The 16463-nt window shown below is 42.3% G+C and overlaps 1 protein-coding gene across 3 annotated transcripts in view; it reads right to left on the minus strand.

The window, feature by feature from the left end:
* Positions 1-14464: 14464 nt before the first annotated feature.
* CDH9 (cadherin 9) overlaps positions 14465-16463 on the minus strand; it is a 133554-nt gene continuing 131555 nt past the window's right edge. For all 3 annotated transcript variants that reach the window (XM_059728631.1, XM_014597429.3, XM_059728632.1), the window contains one exon: positions 14465-15482. In XM_059728631.1, coding sequence (XP_059584614.1) covers positions 14995-15482 — 488 coding nt within the window. In that variant the 3' untranslated portion in view covers positions 14465-14994. The remainder of the gene's footprint in view (positions 15483-16463) is intronic.

Raw genomic sequence — 16463 nt, forward strand, 5'->3', positions numbered from 1 at the left:
GACTTCTTCTGCTAGTGACAGCAAGGAGGTGGGAAGTGTCTGCACCTGCCCCACCTCCACTAACACCAGAAATAATAATAACCCCCAGTACCACCAGCATGACAAGCACAAGTGTGACAGTCTTCTCCACCCCAATTTCAGTTCCCAGCATAAGCCCCTCAGTCCCAGAGGAGAGCTGGATCTGAAACAAGGGGAGCTCAGTGCCATAGCCAGAGAAGTTCTGAGGAAGCACGGGAAATCTGAGTTTCTGCTCCACACCCCTCAAAGTTCCTCTAGAGCCAGGTCTTCTTCTCCAAAAAGCACTTTGGAGAAGGTTGAGGTTGTGGAGGCAAGTGGCTCAGCTGAGCCAGCTCCTCCTGTTGTTGTACTCTGCCTGCTGAGGAGGTGGACAAGGCAGGATCCACAGCCACACCCCAGAAGCTAGTGAGTAGTGTAATGTGGGATCATTTTGAGGGGGAAGATGATCCCATGTATGCTATCTTCCTGCACTGCCAATACAAGACCAGCTGAGGCAAGGATGAGAAACACTTCAGAACCATGGGGAAGCTGATGCATATCATAAGGCACCACCCCTTTGCCCTTGTTTCCTCCTCAGCCTGTCACCAGTGGGAGCATGCCCAAAGGCAAGTCCCCCTCTCATTCCAAAGCCCCCATTCCACAGAAGCAGAGGCAAGCCACCCTGTGGGGGAAAGGTGGAGGGAAAGAGGGGTGCACTCCCAAGGTGAGCGAGGTCACCCAGAGCATCGGGGAGATGCTTACTGTGGATGGCCAGCCCTTCTTCTTAGTTGAGTGGCCAAGGTTTAGGTGTCTCATGGCACTCATGGTCCCATCATACTGTGTGCCTGCACATACCACCTTCCGCAGGATGGTGTTGCCCTCCCTGTATAAGGCATGCAGGAGGTACTTGAGGGAGGAGCTGCATAAGGTAGGTCCACGGGTGGCCTTACACTTCACCTCAGACATCTGGAGCAGCCAGGGTGGAGATCATGCCTACCTCTCTCTCACAGGGTACTGACGCAATCAGTCAGGCCATTGGTGGGCTCTCCTTCAAGCGGAGGTGATGGATGAGTCCCTCACAGCAACAGAGATCATGGAGGCCATGAACCAAATGGTGCAGGGGTGGCTTGTTGGGCAGCTCAAGCTCACCTGAGGGTTCATGGTCACTGACAATGGGGCCAATATGGTCAAGGTGGTCCATGATGCCAACATTGTTGGCATCCACTGTGTGGTACACAAGTTCCACCTTATAGTCAGGGACACTTTGGAGGGGGACAGGGCTGCTGGTGAGGGTGCCATCAAAACCAGGTAGCTCATTTCAAAATGTAGAAAGGTGGTGGGTTACTTCCACTGGAGCATCAAGAGGGGCAAGATGCTGTGGGACAAACAGCTAGAGCTGAGTGTCCCACAGCACAAAATCATGCAGGATGTGGAGACTCTGTGGAACTCCACATACCTGATGCTCAAGAGGCTGGTGGAGCAACAGAAGGCCATCCATGAGATGGCCTTGCTCAGGGAGATTGGGATCAGTGGCCAATCTCCCTGAGCTGAGTTGGATACCATCTCCCACATCTTGCTGGTGCTCCACCCCTTCCTTGAGGCCATAGAAAGCCTCAGCATTGGTGATGCCCTCCTTAGTCAGGTGATCCCTATAGTGGGGGAACTTCAGAACCAAATGGAGAAGTTCCAGGGGATCAATGTTCCTGGCTGGGGCAAGCTGCTTTCACCAGACATCTAGGCACTGGTGAGGCGGCTGAAGGAGCACATCAGGAGATGGCTTGATCCCTTGTAGTCCAGTATGGTCCATGTACAGGCCCCCATGTGTGACCTCAGATTCATAGATGTAGGGTCAGAGGGGACCTGAACAGATCATCTGGTCCAACACCCTGCCCTGGGCAGGAATGAATACTGGGCTCATATGACCCCTACTAATTTTAAGCTCAAATGACCCCAGCTAGGTAGTTATCAAGCCTCCTTTTAAAGACCCCTAAGGTAGGAGCCAGCACCACTTCCCTTGGAAGTTGGTTCCAGACCCTGGCCACCTTATGAAGTAGTGCCTCCTGATTTCTAGCCTGAACCTACTCTCAATCAACTTGTGGCCATTATTCTTTGTTACTCCAGGAGGTGCTCAGCCATTCCTCTCTGGTCTCCCCTGGTAAGTTTATAGATGGCCACTAGATCCCCTCTCAACCTTCTCTTGTGAAGACTGAACAGGTGCAGGTCCCTTAGCATCTCATCATAGGGCCTGCCTTGCTGCCTCCTGATCACACAAGTGGCCCTCCTCTGGACCCTCTCGATGATGGCCTCATCCCTCCTGAAGTGCAGCACCTAGAACTGGATGCAGTACTCCAACTGTGGCCTGAAGAGTGTCGCATAGAGGGGGAGGATCACCTCCCTGGACCTGCTCATGATGCATCTGTGGATACATGACAAGGTGCGGTTAGCCTTGCTGACCGCATCCTCACATTGGCAGCCCATGTTCATTTTGCAATTGATAATGTCTCCAAGATCTCTTTCTGCCACTGTGCTTTCAAAAAGGGAGTTCCCCAGCCTATAGGTATGCTGCTGGTTCTTCCTGCCCAAGTGCAGTGCCCTGCACTTGTCAGTATTGAATCCCATCCTATTCACATTTGCCCACCCCTGTAACCTGTCCAGATCTAGTTGTATCCTGTCCCTCCCTTCTAGTGTGCCCACCTTGCCCCAAATCTTGGTGTCATCAGAGAATTTGAACCAGGTGCTTTTCACCCCATTGTTCAAGTTGTTGATAAAGAAATTGAACAGTATGGGCCCGAGGACCAAGCCCTGGGGGACTCTACTGCTCACCTCCCTCCAAGTCGAATATGACCCATCCACCACTACTCTCTGGGTGCAACCTCCTAGTCAATTTGCAACCCATCTGACTGTGTAGGCATCAATGCCATAGTCACCTAGCTTTTTTATGAGAATGGGGTGGGAGACAGTGTCAAAGGCCTTTCTGAAGTCCAGAAAGACTACATCCACCATGACACCTGCATCCAATGACTTTGTGATCTGATCATAGAAGGTTATCAGGTTGTTCTGACAGGATCTGCCCTTAATGAACCATGCTGGTTGCCCCTGAGCATCCTCCCACCTGCTGGTCTGTCCCAGATGTGCTCCTGGATATTTTTTTCAAAGACCTTCCCCAGGACCAAAGTAAGACTAATGGGCCTATAGTTGCCTGGGTCCTCCCTCCTCCCTTTTTTGAAAATGGGGACCACATTGGCCTTCTTCTAGTCTTCTGGCACCTGGCCAAAACACCAACAGTGCTCATAAAGCTGTGCCAGGGGTCCCGTGATGATTCCTGCCAATTCCCTCAGCACCTTGGGGTGGAGAGCATCTGGACCTGCTGATTTGAACATGTCCAGCCCCTCCAGAAGTTTTCTAACTCAGTCCTCCCTAACCCTAGGCCTGGCAGAGTCACTCCTGAGTCCGTCCTGTATCCTAGTGGAGGAGAAGTCCTGGTCCCCACTCAGAAAAATGGTGGCAAAGATATTGTTAAAAAGGTCTGCTTTTCCATCTGGTGAAACCACCAGATTGCCAAGTATATCTTGCAGGGGACCCACATTGCCTGGTGCCTTCTTTTTACTCCCTATGTATTTAAAAAAGGACTTTTTGTTGTCCTTGATCCTTGTTGCTAGCCCTAGTTCCGTCTCCACCTTATCTTTCCTAACAGCTTCCCTGCATACTCTGGCTATGGAGGTATAATCCTTTTAATGATAGCCTGCCCTACCCTCCACTGGATGTACACCTCCTTTTTGGCTTTCAGATGCTCCTGAATGCCTTTGGTGAGCCAAGGGGGCTTTTGAGCACTCTTGCCCTGTTTGACTCGTATTGGGACTGTCACTTCTTAGGCTCAAAGGATTGTCTCCTTAAGGAATGACTACTTGTCTTGGACACCTAGTTCTCCTACTCTCCAGAACTGGAGTGCCTCTCCTACCAATCTCCTCAGCTCATTGAAGTCAGCTCCTGAAGTCAAGAGCTACTGCCTTGCTGCAGGCCCTTGACACCTTGTGCTGGATGGTGAATTTCAGTAGGCAATGATTGCTATTGCCCAGGTGGTAGAGCACCTGGAGTCCCCTTACTAGGTCATCGCCTGTGGCCAAGACCAGGTCCAGCAGGGCATTCCCCCTGGTGGGACTGTACACCCCCGTGTTAGGTGGAGGTCTTGTATCCCAGCAAGGAACCTACATGAGCAGTCAGACCTGGCTGACTGCTCCTCCCATCCGAGGGTAAAGGGGAGCATAAGCACATGTGGCAGCAAAACCACGAGTTTCTGTATCCAGGAGGTTGATAAAGTGAAGTTCATAGGCTCGTCCATGAAAAGTGGTTGTAAATTCCCTTTGAGGATCAGGCCTGAGAGATTGGAGACAGGTAGTTGGATGTTCTTGTCTGTGATAGATTTTTGGTGTGCGCTCATTCTGGGGCTGGCAGGGAGACTTCTATGGCAGTTGCTAGAGAAGAAGCAATGGCAGGAAAGGAAAGAAGACTCTGTGACAATTTGGCTGCCTGAGATGCTAATGCTACTGTGCTGCAGTGCACTGCTTACCTGTTGTTATTTAAAATGGTGGACTGAGTTGAGGTTGTAGGGGAAGAGGAGACTTCATTGGGGAACACTACCGTGTTATGTAGAGGCCCCAGCACCAGTGCGGGTACACCTTAACACACACACACAAAGTCACACATGTCAAGAGTTTTGCTTGTCAGCAGCCTGAGGTGCAGTTTCCCAGAACCCCTGTTGCACCTATCTCCTTGAAACCTGGCAGGCATCATGGCCTCAGCAGGGGCTACCATCCCTGCAGTTTTCATCCAAATCAGACAACAAATGACAAAGTTATAGGCATTTTAATGATTCCCCCTTATAGCCTATGGCCAAATCACTGAAACAGCGTTGAAACTCCGAAACAGATTTGGCCAAATTGAAACAGAACAGTGATCTGAAACACCAAATTGAATCACTGTCCCTCCAAAATGGCCAAATCCAAAACCAAAATGAAACATAGCTGTTTTGCACAGCCTTTTTAGCTTTACATCAATACCCAGGAAGTTACTGGAGCATATTATAATGATGCCTATTTGCAAGCACCTGGATGAAGAGGAGCTCATCATGAGCAGCCAGCCTGGATTTGCTAAGAACAAATAATACCAAACAAACTTAATCTCCTCTTCTAACAAAGTAAATAGCTGAGTGGATGAAGGGAATGCAGTGGGTATAGTGTTTCATTAAGGCTTTTGTCAGAGTCCTACACAATCTTCTCATAAATAAATTGGAGAAGTGTGGGCTAGGCAAAACTACTACAGGGTGCATGCACAACTGTTTCAGTAGCTGCAAACAAAAAGGTAATTACAAACGTATCCGTGTCTGAATAGCAGGAGTTTTCTTGTGTAGTCCCGTAGGGATCTCTCCTGGGTTTGCTGCTGTTCAATATGGTTATAAATTATTTAAATGATTAAATAAAGAGCTCCCTGAGCAAATTTACAGATGATGTGCTACTGGTAGGGACTGCAAACATACTGGAGGACAGAAGTACATTTCAGAAGAATTTTAGTAGATTGGAAAGATGAGCTAAAGCCAACAGGGTGAAGTTCAATGCAAAAATGCAAGGTGCTATTCTAAGGAGTTATAATAAAAAACAAATACAAATACAACTAGTTGGATAGAAGAACTGAAGAGGATAATCTAGGAGTCTTAGTGGATCACAGATTCATCATGAATCTGCAACATAATGCAGCTGCAGAAGAAGACACATGCACTTTTGTGCTTCATCAATAGGAGCATTGGATGTCTATACATGTGCATTGAGGCTGCTTTGACATTTAATTATAGTGCATTGGAGAAGACTCGGTTAATCATGTTTGCTTCAGTGTGGTAATTGCCGTGCTCCAGAAGACTCCAGTACCATGTATATCAGCATTCCTGTGCTGAAAAATGGCAGCAGAGACACTTTAAAACTTGTCAAACAAGCTTTAGTTAAACCACCCCTGCCACTGCTTTTCAGTGCGGGGACACTGGTACATGTGACACTCCAAGTGCTTTAATTAGAATGGCTCTCTTAAAGTGCCCTCCTACCCTCACCTCCCAGAGCATGTGTATAAGACAGAAGGTGAGAGTATCACTTTGATCAATGTTGGATGAGCCTCATCATTGTTTTGGGATCCTCATTTTGTTTGCTGTTTTGGGATCCTCATTTTAAAAGGACATTGAGAAGCTAGAGAGGGTCCAGAAATGCAAAGAAATTATTGATAAAGGCTTAGGAAGGCAATCTATATGAGGAGAGGCTGAAATAAATAATAGAGATGTTTATCTTGCAGAAAAGGAGATTAAGAGGGGACACAATGGCAGTCCTCAAATATCTGAAGAGCTGCCTTGAAGAGAAATGACACCTTTTCTCTGTCACTGCAGAAAGTAGGATGCATAACAATGGCTTGAAACTGAAGAAAAGTAAGTTTAGATTGGATATGGGAAAAAAAAGAAAGACTTCTTTGCTGTTAGAACAGTGAGGGAGCGGAGGGAAGTTGTAGAATCTCCTTCATTAGAGGTTTTCAAGAAGAGCTTAAATAAGCTTTGGTCAGTGATGGTCCAGTTGTAGCCATACCTGAAGTGTGCTGTGAAGTGCAACAATTGGAAACCCAGGGGATCCCTCCATATGTATTGCTTGAAGATCATGAGAAGAGCTCTATCTCTGCAGACCAGAGCAGGTCAAAATTAGAGAAGGCTATACTCAGCAGCAGAAGAATGAAGCAGACATCCACAACTTGGTTATGAAAGAAGATTAAAGAAGCTAGGATACATTTATGGAGGGGGAAAGATGACAGAAAACAGAATTCTGGTCCTTCAATTCAGTTCAGTTTGCAGAGCAGAACAGAGGGTGTTTGGTTTTCCTTTGCTTCTTGGCTTTGCTGGTTGCCACTTGGGGATAGGGATTATGTTTTACCTCTACTGTTGCTAGAGGTGTAAGTTTTTTGCTTTGTTTTTTTCCTTAAACCTTCTGCAGAAACATTGAGGTTTGACTGCAGATATTGGCTGTGATATGCTATTGCTCCTGTTGGAACTAAAAAAAAAGAGTCTTTTGGTCAGACCATTCCTGGATAGAATAATTGTCACATTTGGTATCAGGAAGGAATTTTACCATACAGATCAGCATGGACTCGTTGATGTTTTTGCAAAGAGGCATGGTCCTTTTCTTTGGAGCTCTCAAGTATTTTAACAAACTACCTCCTGTTCTTACAGCAAGAGGACATTGACAGTGTCCTCATCCCCCTGTTTTATCTGTGGCAATTCAGGGTCTTATCAGTGTTTGGAGCATTGTGCCTGGTATTTATGCCAGAGGGTTGTTTGTGTAGTTTTAAGAATAAATTATTCAAATATTTGACTAGGATAGTCCAAGTACCTTGAGCAGGGGGTTGGACTATATGACCTCCTAATGTCCCCTCCAGCCCTATTTTTCCTAACTTTACTGATGGGTGAACCAGAATCTGAATTCTGAATTGGATCTGAATTAGATCTGGTCTTGGGACAATGTATCCAGAATCAACCAACCAACCAGAAATAAAACAATTTAACCAGCTTCAAATTCTGTAGCCCAGGCACATCTGTCATTATGATGTTTGTATCTTGGTTTTGTCTCTGTGGGAGGTATGGTGTTTCATATTCTTACCTCTTTCTTGTGTGCTGGTTGCTATGGGAAAGATCTTGCCCTCTTTGTTTCTCTTTGGTTCTCTGGAGGAACAGGCCTGTGAATTTGGGATGTCTCTCTTTTGTCCTGATTATTTTGCACTGGCAAGAAATCCCATATAATAAGATACCTGGTTGCTATGATCAAACCCATTGACTTAACAAGATCTACATGTGGCACTTCAAAGAAATGCTCATAGTGTTAGAGTTACATAGTGTTAGAGCTAAAAATTATTACATTTGTTAGTAAAATTTATTTAGAACCAATATGTAGTATAACTATATAAAGCATGTATTATTTACCCTTCAGTGTAAAATACAATCTTGCCTTATTCCAAATCTGTATCTTCTATATGAGATTAAACTAATTTTGTCTCTTTAGGAACCTATATGGACTTCAGCACCAAGAATGTGAATAGCTTGTTGCCTATGAGGTTTTAGGAGAGGGAAAACCTTGCTTTAAAACTAGCTCATTTAAATATTAATTTTAAATGGTCCATATGGTAAATGAGAATGAAGAAAAAGAAAATACTAAATTAGAGCAGTTTTGAAATTAAGATAAAAAGCAAATCAGCACACTTATGTTGTAAATATTTTTTGTAAAAATACTGAATGCTTAGTTTATTAGAAATTCATATTTAGTAATAATTTTAAGCTAGTCTGATATGTGGACATATATGCAAATAACATTTTACATGGAAAATTCTACAGTACTTCATAGAAATGCATCACCTCCTTGGTATTTTTTACTATTTTATATAACTTAGTATAGAATCAGTCTTCCAGACGATTGATATGGGGAAGGACAGTAGAGAAGGGGGAGGAAAGGGGAGGGGGGTGGGAAATGGAAGATAAACTATTGAAACAATAATTGTCCTTCAAGTTGCATAATTTCTGCACAATACTATCACATTTCTGTAAGATCCTTTAAATTGTATGGAAATTGTTATGTGATTTGTAAACTCGGTGTCTAATTATTAAATGTCTGTATAACTTAAATCATATTTGATTTAACGTCCTCAAATATATATAACATTAATTAAAAACCCTTTGCAGAAAGTTCACAGCTCTGCTCTCATATTTACAGCAAATCTTAAAGCCCTTAAGAATAAACAGTTTATACAACTGAGAAAAAGGGCTGTGTTAGTAGGGGGTGGTTGTTTCCCATTGCAAATTACATTGCAAAGCATTATGGCAAAATCATACAATCTCTTTTTTGGTATGATGGGCCATTTCAGCAAGGTATTGAGCTTGCAAGTAAAACATTGTAGATGAAATCTGGCTATTACTCGCTGCACTACATACGGATTGGCTGTAACTCAGTACATTGCTGGCCACACATCAGTGATGACAAGTAATCTGGCACTACAGGACAGGATATGAAGAGGGCAGTCAGACACATCTTGAAGGAAAGTGTGCTGCTGTTCCTCTAGAAAAGATCAAAGTTCACACATAGTATGTTGCAGATGGCCGCATATGTGCTAGCAGTTGGGGGAGCTGTTTATTCCCTTTAGCTGACAAGCCAGATCCCTTAGGGCTTTGGTATGCTGACTGCTGCCCATGCTTTATTCTCTTTTGGGTCCTTGGTTGAAATAGAGCCCATCATTAGCATGGAGGAAAAGGAGGAAAAATATACCTTTGTACCCTGTTTTCTTTCTTCACATCAACACAGCGCTGCTCATAATTCTAAACAATTGTTGCTAATTTACCAGCTGGCATTGTGGGAGACACCAAATTCTGTTAGCAGTGGGCAAATAATATCTCATCTGGTAATCAAATGGAGACAAAGGGAAGAATTCCCCGGTAACAAAAATAAATTATTTCAGAAGGAGAGAGAGATACAAGAAGTATTGGGTTTATCCTGGGACCTGATATTCCTGCACTATCTCCTCCTCCTGTCCCAGTGTCTTTTTTAAAAATGATTACCTTGCAGATAAAGCTGCTGATGTCTGGTGCAGTGCCTCTTCATTGCTGCTGAGTTGTAGTCTGTGGAATCTCTGAGACTCCATCTCCCTGTGGAACAGGTCCTGGCAGTGAGGGCCAGCCTTTTTTGGCAGGTATGCACAAAATAGCCCTACACCCTCACCAAGCGCTGGTCTGATCCCCTTTCTTTTCCTGGTGTTCTGCTTTGTTTTCTGCTCCCTGTTGTTCTCCCTGCCAAATTTCCTGATCTGCTTTTTGCCCTATCTGCCACTGTGCTGTCTGTCCCCTCCCTGATCTTCATCATGCCACACACACAAGCTACCTATGCCACTTGTGGCATGGGTGCTGCAGGCTGGCCAACTCTGCCCTAAAGTATGTATCACTTGAGCTTCAAGCCATCAAGCTATGGTCAAACTCAAAAGCATGTAGGTCTAAATCTGAACTGACCTCCTTTGTATGATTGATAAAAACACTCTGAGAACCAGGTGTTATTATCTATTCTTTGTTCCTTCCTCTTGGTAGTTACAAAAGTGATTCACAAGGAGCAAAAATCCTGAGCCTGACTCGGTGCACCGGACAATCTGATTCAAACCATTCTAGTGGTTAATGCCTCCAGGGGAATCATGCCAGCCATCATCCCATTTGTTACAATTTCTATGAGGATCCTTCTACCTCTGGTTCTTCTTTTAACCTTATATATTTGGTTGTGGTACTACCAGTATTTTAAAAGACAAAAAAAAAAAAATGGATTCTGCTGGTCAATACCAATTCTTGTTCTGCTCTAAAAGATAATAAACTGCTTCTAACATTGTCTAAGTGGCTGCCAGTAACTCTAAAGGTAAACTGAAGGACAAGAGAATAAGAAGTGAGCAGTGCTATTAGCATTTTACACCCACCAGAAAATCAAAATCTGTCTACTTTATACACCTTGTCATTCTGCTCTGATAGGAGATGGAAGAAAAGCTAGGAAGCAGGTGCATTTAAAATGCTAAGTGTATTCCAAGCTTGATTAAGGTATACTAATATATGTTATGACAAGAACTGTGTGAAATCTCATGGCAGAATGAACCAAACCATGGATGTTCCAGAAAAAAAAGAATTTTGTGCTTAAGTACTTCACATCTGGGGAAAAAAATAAAGGTGAAATAGACATCTGTTGGGGTATTTTTTGTGAAATTTGAAAGGAACAAGGATATGGGATTCTGCTTTGGACCATATCTAGTATGAGTTAAAATTAATGAAAGGAAACTGGAAAATGTTAAATATTTTATATTCTCTAAGAGATCATTATTCCATAGTCAAAGATTTTTACTCACATGCAGTTGCTAGTATGTGTAGTCATTAAACATGTTGTATTCTGGCTATTCTTACTAGAAGCGATCTTCATTTGTGTAGAAGTAGAATCCTCTGTTTTCTTTAGTTTAAGCTTATATGTGCTATATAGGCGTATATAATATCAAATGTATGTTAACAACATTAATTAGATTACACAATTGCATTATTAGACAGTATGCTCTAATAGATGCATACAAAATTCTCAGCCAAGCTGGCTTTAACCCACAACTTCTGGCATAATTTAGAATGCCTACACTGAAGGCATTGATTTGGATAGTGCTGAAGTTGCATCTGATCATTAAGAAGCAGATAAATCAACCCGCAGTAACTTACAGATGAAATCCTGCTTTCCTATAATTTTCAATAATATCCACTACTCTACCTGCTTTTAAGAATGGGGAAAGGGGCAAGAGCCTTTTAAGAGGACAGTTTCAGCAGGGAGGCCCCACCTTGACAGGGATATAAGGGTGGAAGACAGCAAAGAAAGGGACAGGAGGGCTCCAGAAGTTTAGAGAGAGATGCTGCTGCCAGAGAAAGCTTTACCCGGAGCACAGAGACAAGGGGCAGGAGACTGTGTAGGCTTGGGGAAGAAATGGGTGTTGGAAGGAGCTCAGCTACGACTGGATGGACCTAGGGGGAGGACAAACAACAAACCAGAGATGTTTCAAGGTGCAAGGCAGCTGTAAAGGGGAGCAGCATCTAAGAGGAGCCCCCTTAGAGTCCAGGCCGGTGAATGTAGCTCATCCCAGAAAACTAAGGCTCCTTCCTAGAGACATGACTGTTGAGTAAATAACAAGATGATATAGATGGGGACACTGGAGAGAGACCTAGGCTGAAGGAGGAGCCTGAGGATTTTGCCCATATACAAGGAAGCAGCAGTCCCTGAAGACAGGCTCTTAGACCTCAGTTGAGCTTCTGTTCAAGTCTCAGTTAAAATGCTGATTTCAGGGAGCAGAATTCTGCTCGCACAGGCTACTCCTGAAGCCAGTCCCTAAAATATGGGGAAAGGAGGAGAGGACATGTTCAGTCTCACCCCCATGCTAAGAACAAAGGGTTGAGCTCATCCTTTCCTCAGTTGGTGTGGTGAAGGCTGATCAGGCAGGGAATTTGGAGAGAGAGCAGGAAGACAGCTGGTGCCTGGATTAGGAGGTTCTGATGGCAGGCAGCCCCTGATGTTGAAGACATGTCTCAGCAGAGTTTCCTGTATATCTTGTCTCTAATGCGTGATCTCTCTCCTGCACTAATTTCTTCTCCAGGCAGCTCCCCTCAGGGAAGAAAATAACACATGACTTCTATTACACTCTCCCCCCCTCCCCCCCCAAATAAATAAAAAAACAACCAACATTTCAAAATCAAAGTGAGGAGAAATCTGTAGCAACTAGGAGCAGAACCTAACTATTTTTATTTATTTAAGCCTAGTGCAGAGTTTGCCTTTTGCTCAAGTCTAATCGATGGCACTTAGAATAATTAGGAAGGGATGCACCAGACTTATTCCTTTGCTTAGCTCCAGCAACAGTCTGGTTTGGCTGACTGTAGGTTTGCTTGTGGACTTCTTTCTGCTGCTCTGTTACATCATTATGTGATATGAAGATCCAGGATGACTGACATAATTGTTGAGTTCTCCTTCATGTTCTGAGCTACTTCAGTCATGACTGAGTCATGTGTTGGGTCTAGACAAAATCAATGGAGGTCAAGTCCATTAATACCTATAGAAAACACCCCAGTAGATTACTTAGTTATGTTCTGAAAAAGCTGCCAAAAAAAAGGATATCATAAGTTCTGTCCTTAGTTTTTAGAGGGAAATGTGGTAAGCAGAAACGTGATAATCACAACATGTATTTGGAAGAAAGAATCTGAAAGGTAGTGTGGTCGATTGGATAAATGTTGGTTTGGACTTTGCAAGTGTTCATGAAATTACATTTTTGTTTACTCTTTATTAACTTTTTGAGATTGTGTAATTTCTATCCTTACCCGTAAACAGGTACAAGTGATTGGAAATCTGTTCAAACCTGTAACAGGACAGAAGTTCAGTGCATACAAACTGCTTTCAAAATGGCTGAAACCAGTTTAATATAAACCTGGATGGATGTAGTATCAGACTTAACTAATTTAAGTTAAATTGGCTTATAGAACTTCTGTCCCACATTAAGAATTGTAGAGTGGTACAGTAGTGTCACCTACTGTACTGGCTTCCAGGTTAGGGTTCATAGTTTTGGTCAGCTTAAGGGTTATTAAGTGCCTGAAAAATATCTAAAAGCAACAGAGAAACTTGATCTGCTACTTTCGCTGATGCTAGTTCAAGGGAACTTTACTTTGGTCACAGGAATATTTGTTGAGGTTGTCTTTCTTGCCTGAGTTTCAGATTTCATTCTGTATAGTGACAGGGGTTCCGTTACTGTGGCATAATACTCTGTGTGTTTATATTTTTCAAATACTTTCAAAAGTTCCAAGTTAATATAAGTAGAATTTTCACAAGTGAAAAAATTCCTGGACAATTTCAAAGTTTTTGCAAAGGGACCCAAGAAAAGTAAGTAATTCATTGAAAGCTTTTAAATGTATTTTGGAGCGCTTGATATCTTCTCAACATGTACACATTTTTTATCAATTAAAAGTTTCCCCATATATATATCATATGCTTTATATCTGCAAAAGACAGGCTGAAACATCTTGTTAAATTGAGAGCTGCACTGTAACTTTCCCAAAGGTGATGCAATCAGTTTATATCATATCTTCCTATTTGATATCATATGACGTTAACAGAGATCTTCATTGTTTTAAAAGTAATTTTGTAGTATGAGTGAAGGTATAAGTATATGTTTGACTGTTAGACCTATTAAAACAATAGGAATAAACATAACTTTCCATGTTGTTTGTAGGGCATTTTATTTGAAGGAAAACCATACTGAAATCCTTTTAGTGTTAAATGTGGGTTTTGTGGGGGATTGATATTTTGGTGGGTTTTTTTCATTTGGAGAGTGGCCTCTTGTTAACTGCCATTAAGATTTTTGTTAAAGCATTAATAACAAAAGCTTCTCACTGATTAACTGTTGCTAAAATAAAGAGATATAAGGCTGCAGAATTTCTTCAAGAGCTGATATTTGCTTTCTCTTAAAAAGTGTATGATATATGTCTTTGCCTGAGTAATAAACCTACTGGAGTAAACCTGCATGGGTTCTTCAATCCCCTGGAATCCATGCGTTTAATCCTCTTATTTGTTAACTGTTAGCAAATAAGAAGAAAAAAATCAACACTGAAACTATCCTGATGTCCTAAAACAGCCAAATGTTCAAGTTAGACTATATTTATTTATAATTCTGTGTGTTTGGATTTACCCAGAAACATGTTTTATGTTTTCTACATTTTACTTCTATGAGAGATCAACTCATCTATGTTGTTCTTGCATTTTCAAATTCAGACATTTTCTCTATCAAGGTTAATTTGGCAGGGTGCAGTGCTGGGGAAATACCATACAATGCATGTCTTGTAAATAACTTGTAATTGGCAAAGTCAATCAAATAATTAACATCTTATAAATACTAATTTATTTAATAAAAATACAAAAATATAAATATACATATATAAAAATATCAGGATGATTCAATGCACAGACTTTCTTCAACTCAATAAATATGGCAATTATATTGATTCTTTTATAGGAATAGTTTTTTTCAGATTATGTTACAAGGTGGGTATGCAGTGTCCCAGCTAATAATAAAAGTGATGCAAAGCAATTAAAAAATGAAAAGAGAAATTTGAGTTTTCCATCTCAGTAATAAAGGCACAAAAAGCCTTTTATGTTTCTTCTTGTTGCCAATGAGAACCTTCCTTTGGAGGATATTAGGCAGAGAGGGCATAGCTTTTTGTTTTTAAATTATATGCATCTAAACCATTCGTATTCATTCACGTTGACTTATTGATTAACCAAACCCTTACTAAGACGACACCTATTTTTTGTATTTTTTCCAAGTAAGAGAGTGTAGGCCACTTTTTATCTAGTAACATAGACATTACTTCCACTAACACTGACCAAGTCACAGATTACTTCTTCAGTCTCGGTCACTGTCATCTCCACCATACATATCTGCTAGTTTTTTAAATCGAGGTCCCCAGTCGCTCAGGTAATCATAATCTTGGTTTCCATCTGTAGTAAGTGATTCAAGTGAACTAAGTGAATTTGCAATAGAATCATTTCCTTCATAGGCATATGTTGCCAGTGAATCATAAGGAGGTGCAGTTGGGTCTATATCATTTTCCTTTAGCCTTCTATGAATAAAATCTTGGACATCAATATTCTCCCACAGGGGTGCAGTCCTTCTTATCTGAAATATAGTTTCTGGAATAATATCTCTTCTCATCTTACTTTCCTCCCTAGCTTCTGGATTCCTTAGAGTGCCAATGTCAAAAGCTTGAGTATCCTCTTCCCCACCTCCTTCATCGTTGTAGGTCACAATATTATCCCGGACATCATCTTTTGAGATGATCAAGGGTTCTTTTTTTCTCTGCCTCTTCAGTGCTGCAAACAGCACAACTAAAACTGGAAAAAAAAAACATAGATAATGAACTGCATAGATCATAATGAGTATTCTGTATATATAAAGGCTCAGTCCATGTGTCCGTGTGTCTGTCTATCTGTCCATAATGGTCTTGTAGGGCATGGCCCCAGCCAGTCCTGCACAGGGGGAAATTTCCCATCAAGAATGACGGTGGGGACAGAGAACTGCCATGATGGTATGGCTGGAGGGGGGGAGGGGATGGCATGGTACCGGACGTGGAGTGGGGGGGAGAATGACGGTGGGGATAGAGTGCCACCATGACGGTGGGGGCAGAGGGGATGGATCGGGGGGCGAGGCCAGCAGTACTGGCCTCACTCCCCGCCCCCAGCCCTGCTGCTTGGAGGCGGCATGGGACCATGGCTGTGTGGCGCTGGCCTCGCACCCTCCCTTCATCCCCTCTGCCCCCACCATCATGGCACCGCTCCATCCTTATCGTCATTCTTGATGGGCAATTTGCTAGTTGTAAATAATGAGATGGACAGGGCAGTTATCATTGAAATGCAATGAGTATACATTTACTATGACTAGGTTTCAAGGAGAAGGTTCTGTTAAGAAATATTTGGTATGTAAATAGGAAAAATATATTCTTGTGGAATAATAATAATATGCTAATGGAATTTGAGAATAAAAGTCTTATTTTTTAAAGTTTGGTTAAAACAATATTGATTATGACTGAATTTCACTTGATATTTAAATGCAGGTTCTATAGTTGGCCATTATTATGAAGAAGCAGGATGGGGATCTTTCCACATTATGTCCTAATAATGATATAGTTTCCATTTTATTTCTGTGCTATGATGTATTGCCTGCCATGTAATATATAATAGTAAGGGTATCATTTTGAAAATGTCACCATCTCATTTTCAGGTGATTTAGGCACTTGGTAGCCAGCCATTGACTTTGATTCCCCACTACCTAATTCTCTTTTAAAAATGGAACTAAGATTTCTAAGTCACTTACGT

This window comes from Alligator mississippiensis, chromosome 5, assembly GCF_030867095.1.
Source record: "Alligator mississippiensis isolate rAllMis1 chromosome 5, rAllMis1, whole genome shotgun sequence".
Classification (NCBI taxonomy): domain Eukaryota; kingdom Metazoa; phylum Chordata; order Crocodylia; family Alligatoridae; genus Alligator; species Alligator mississippiensis.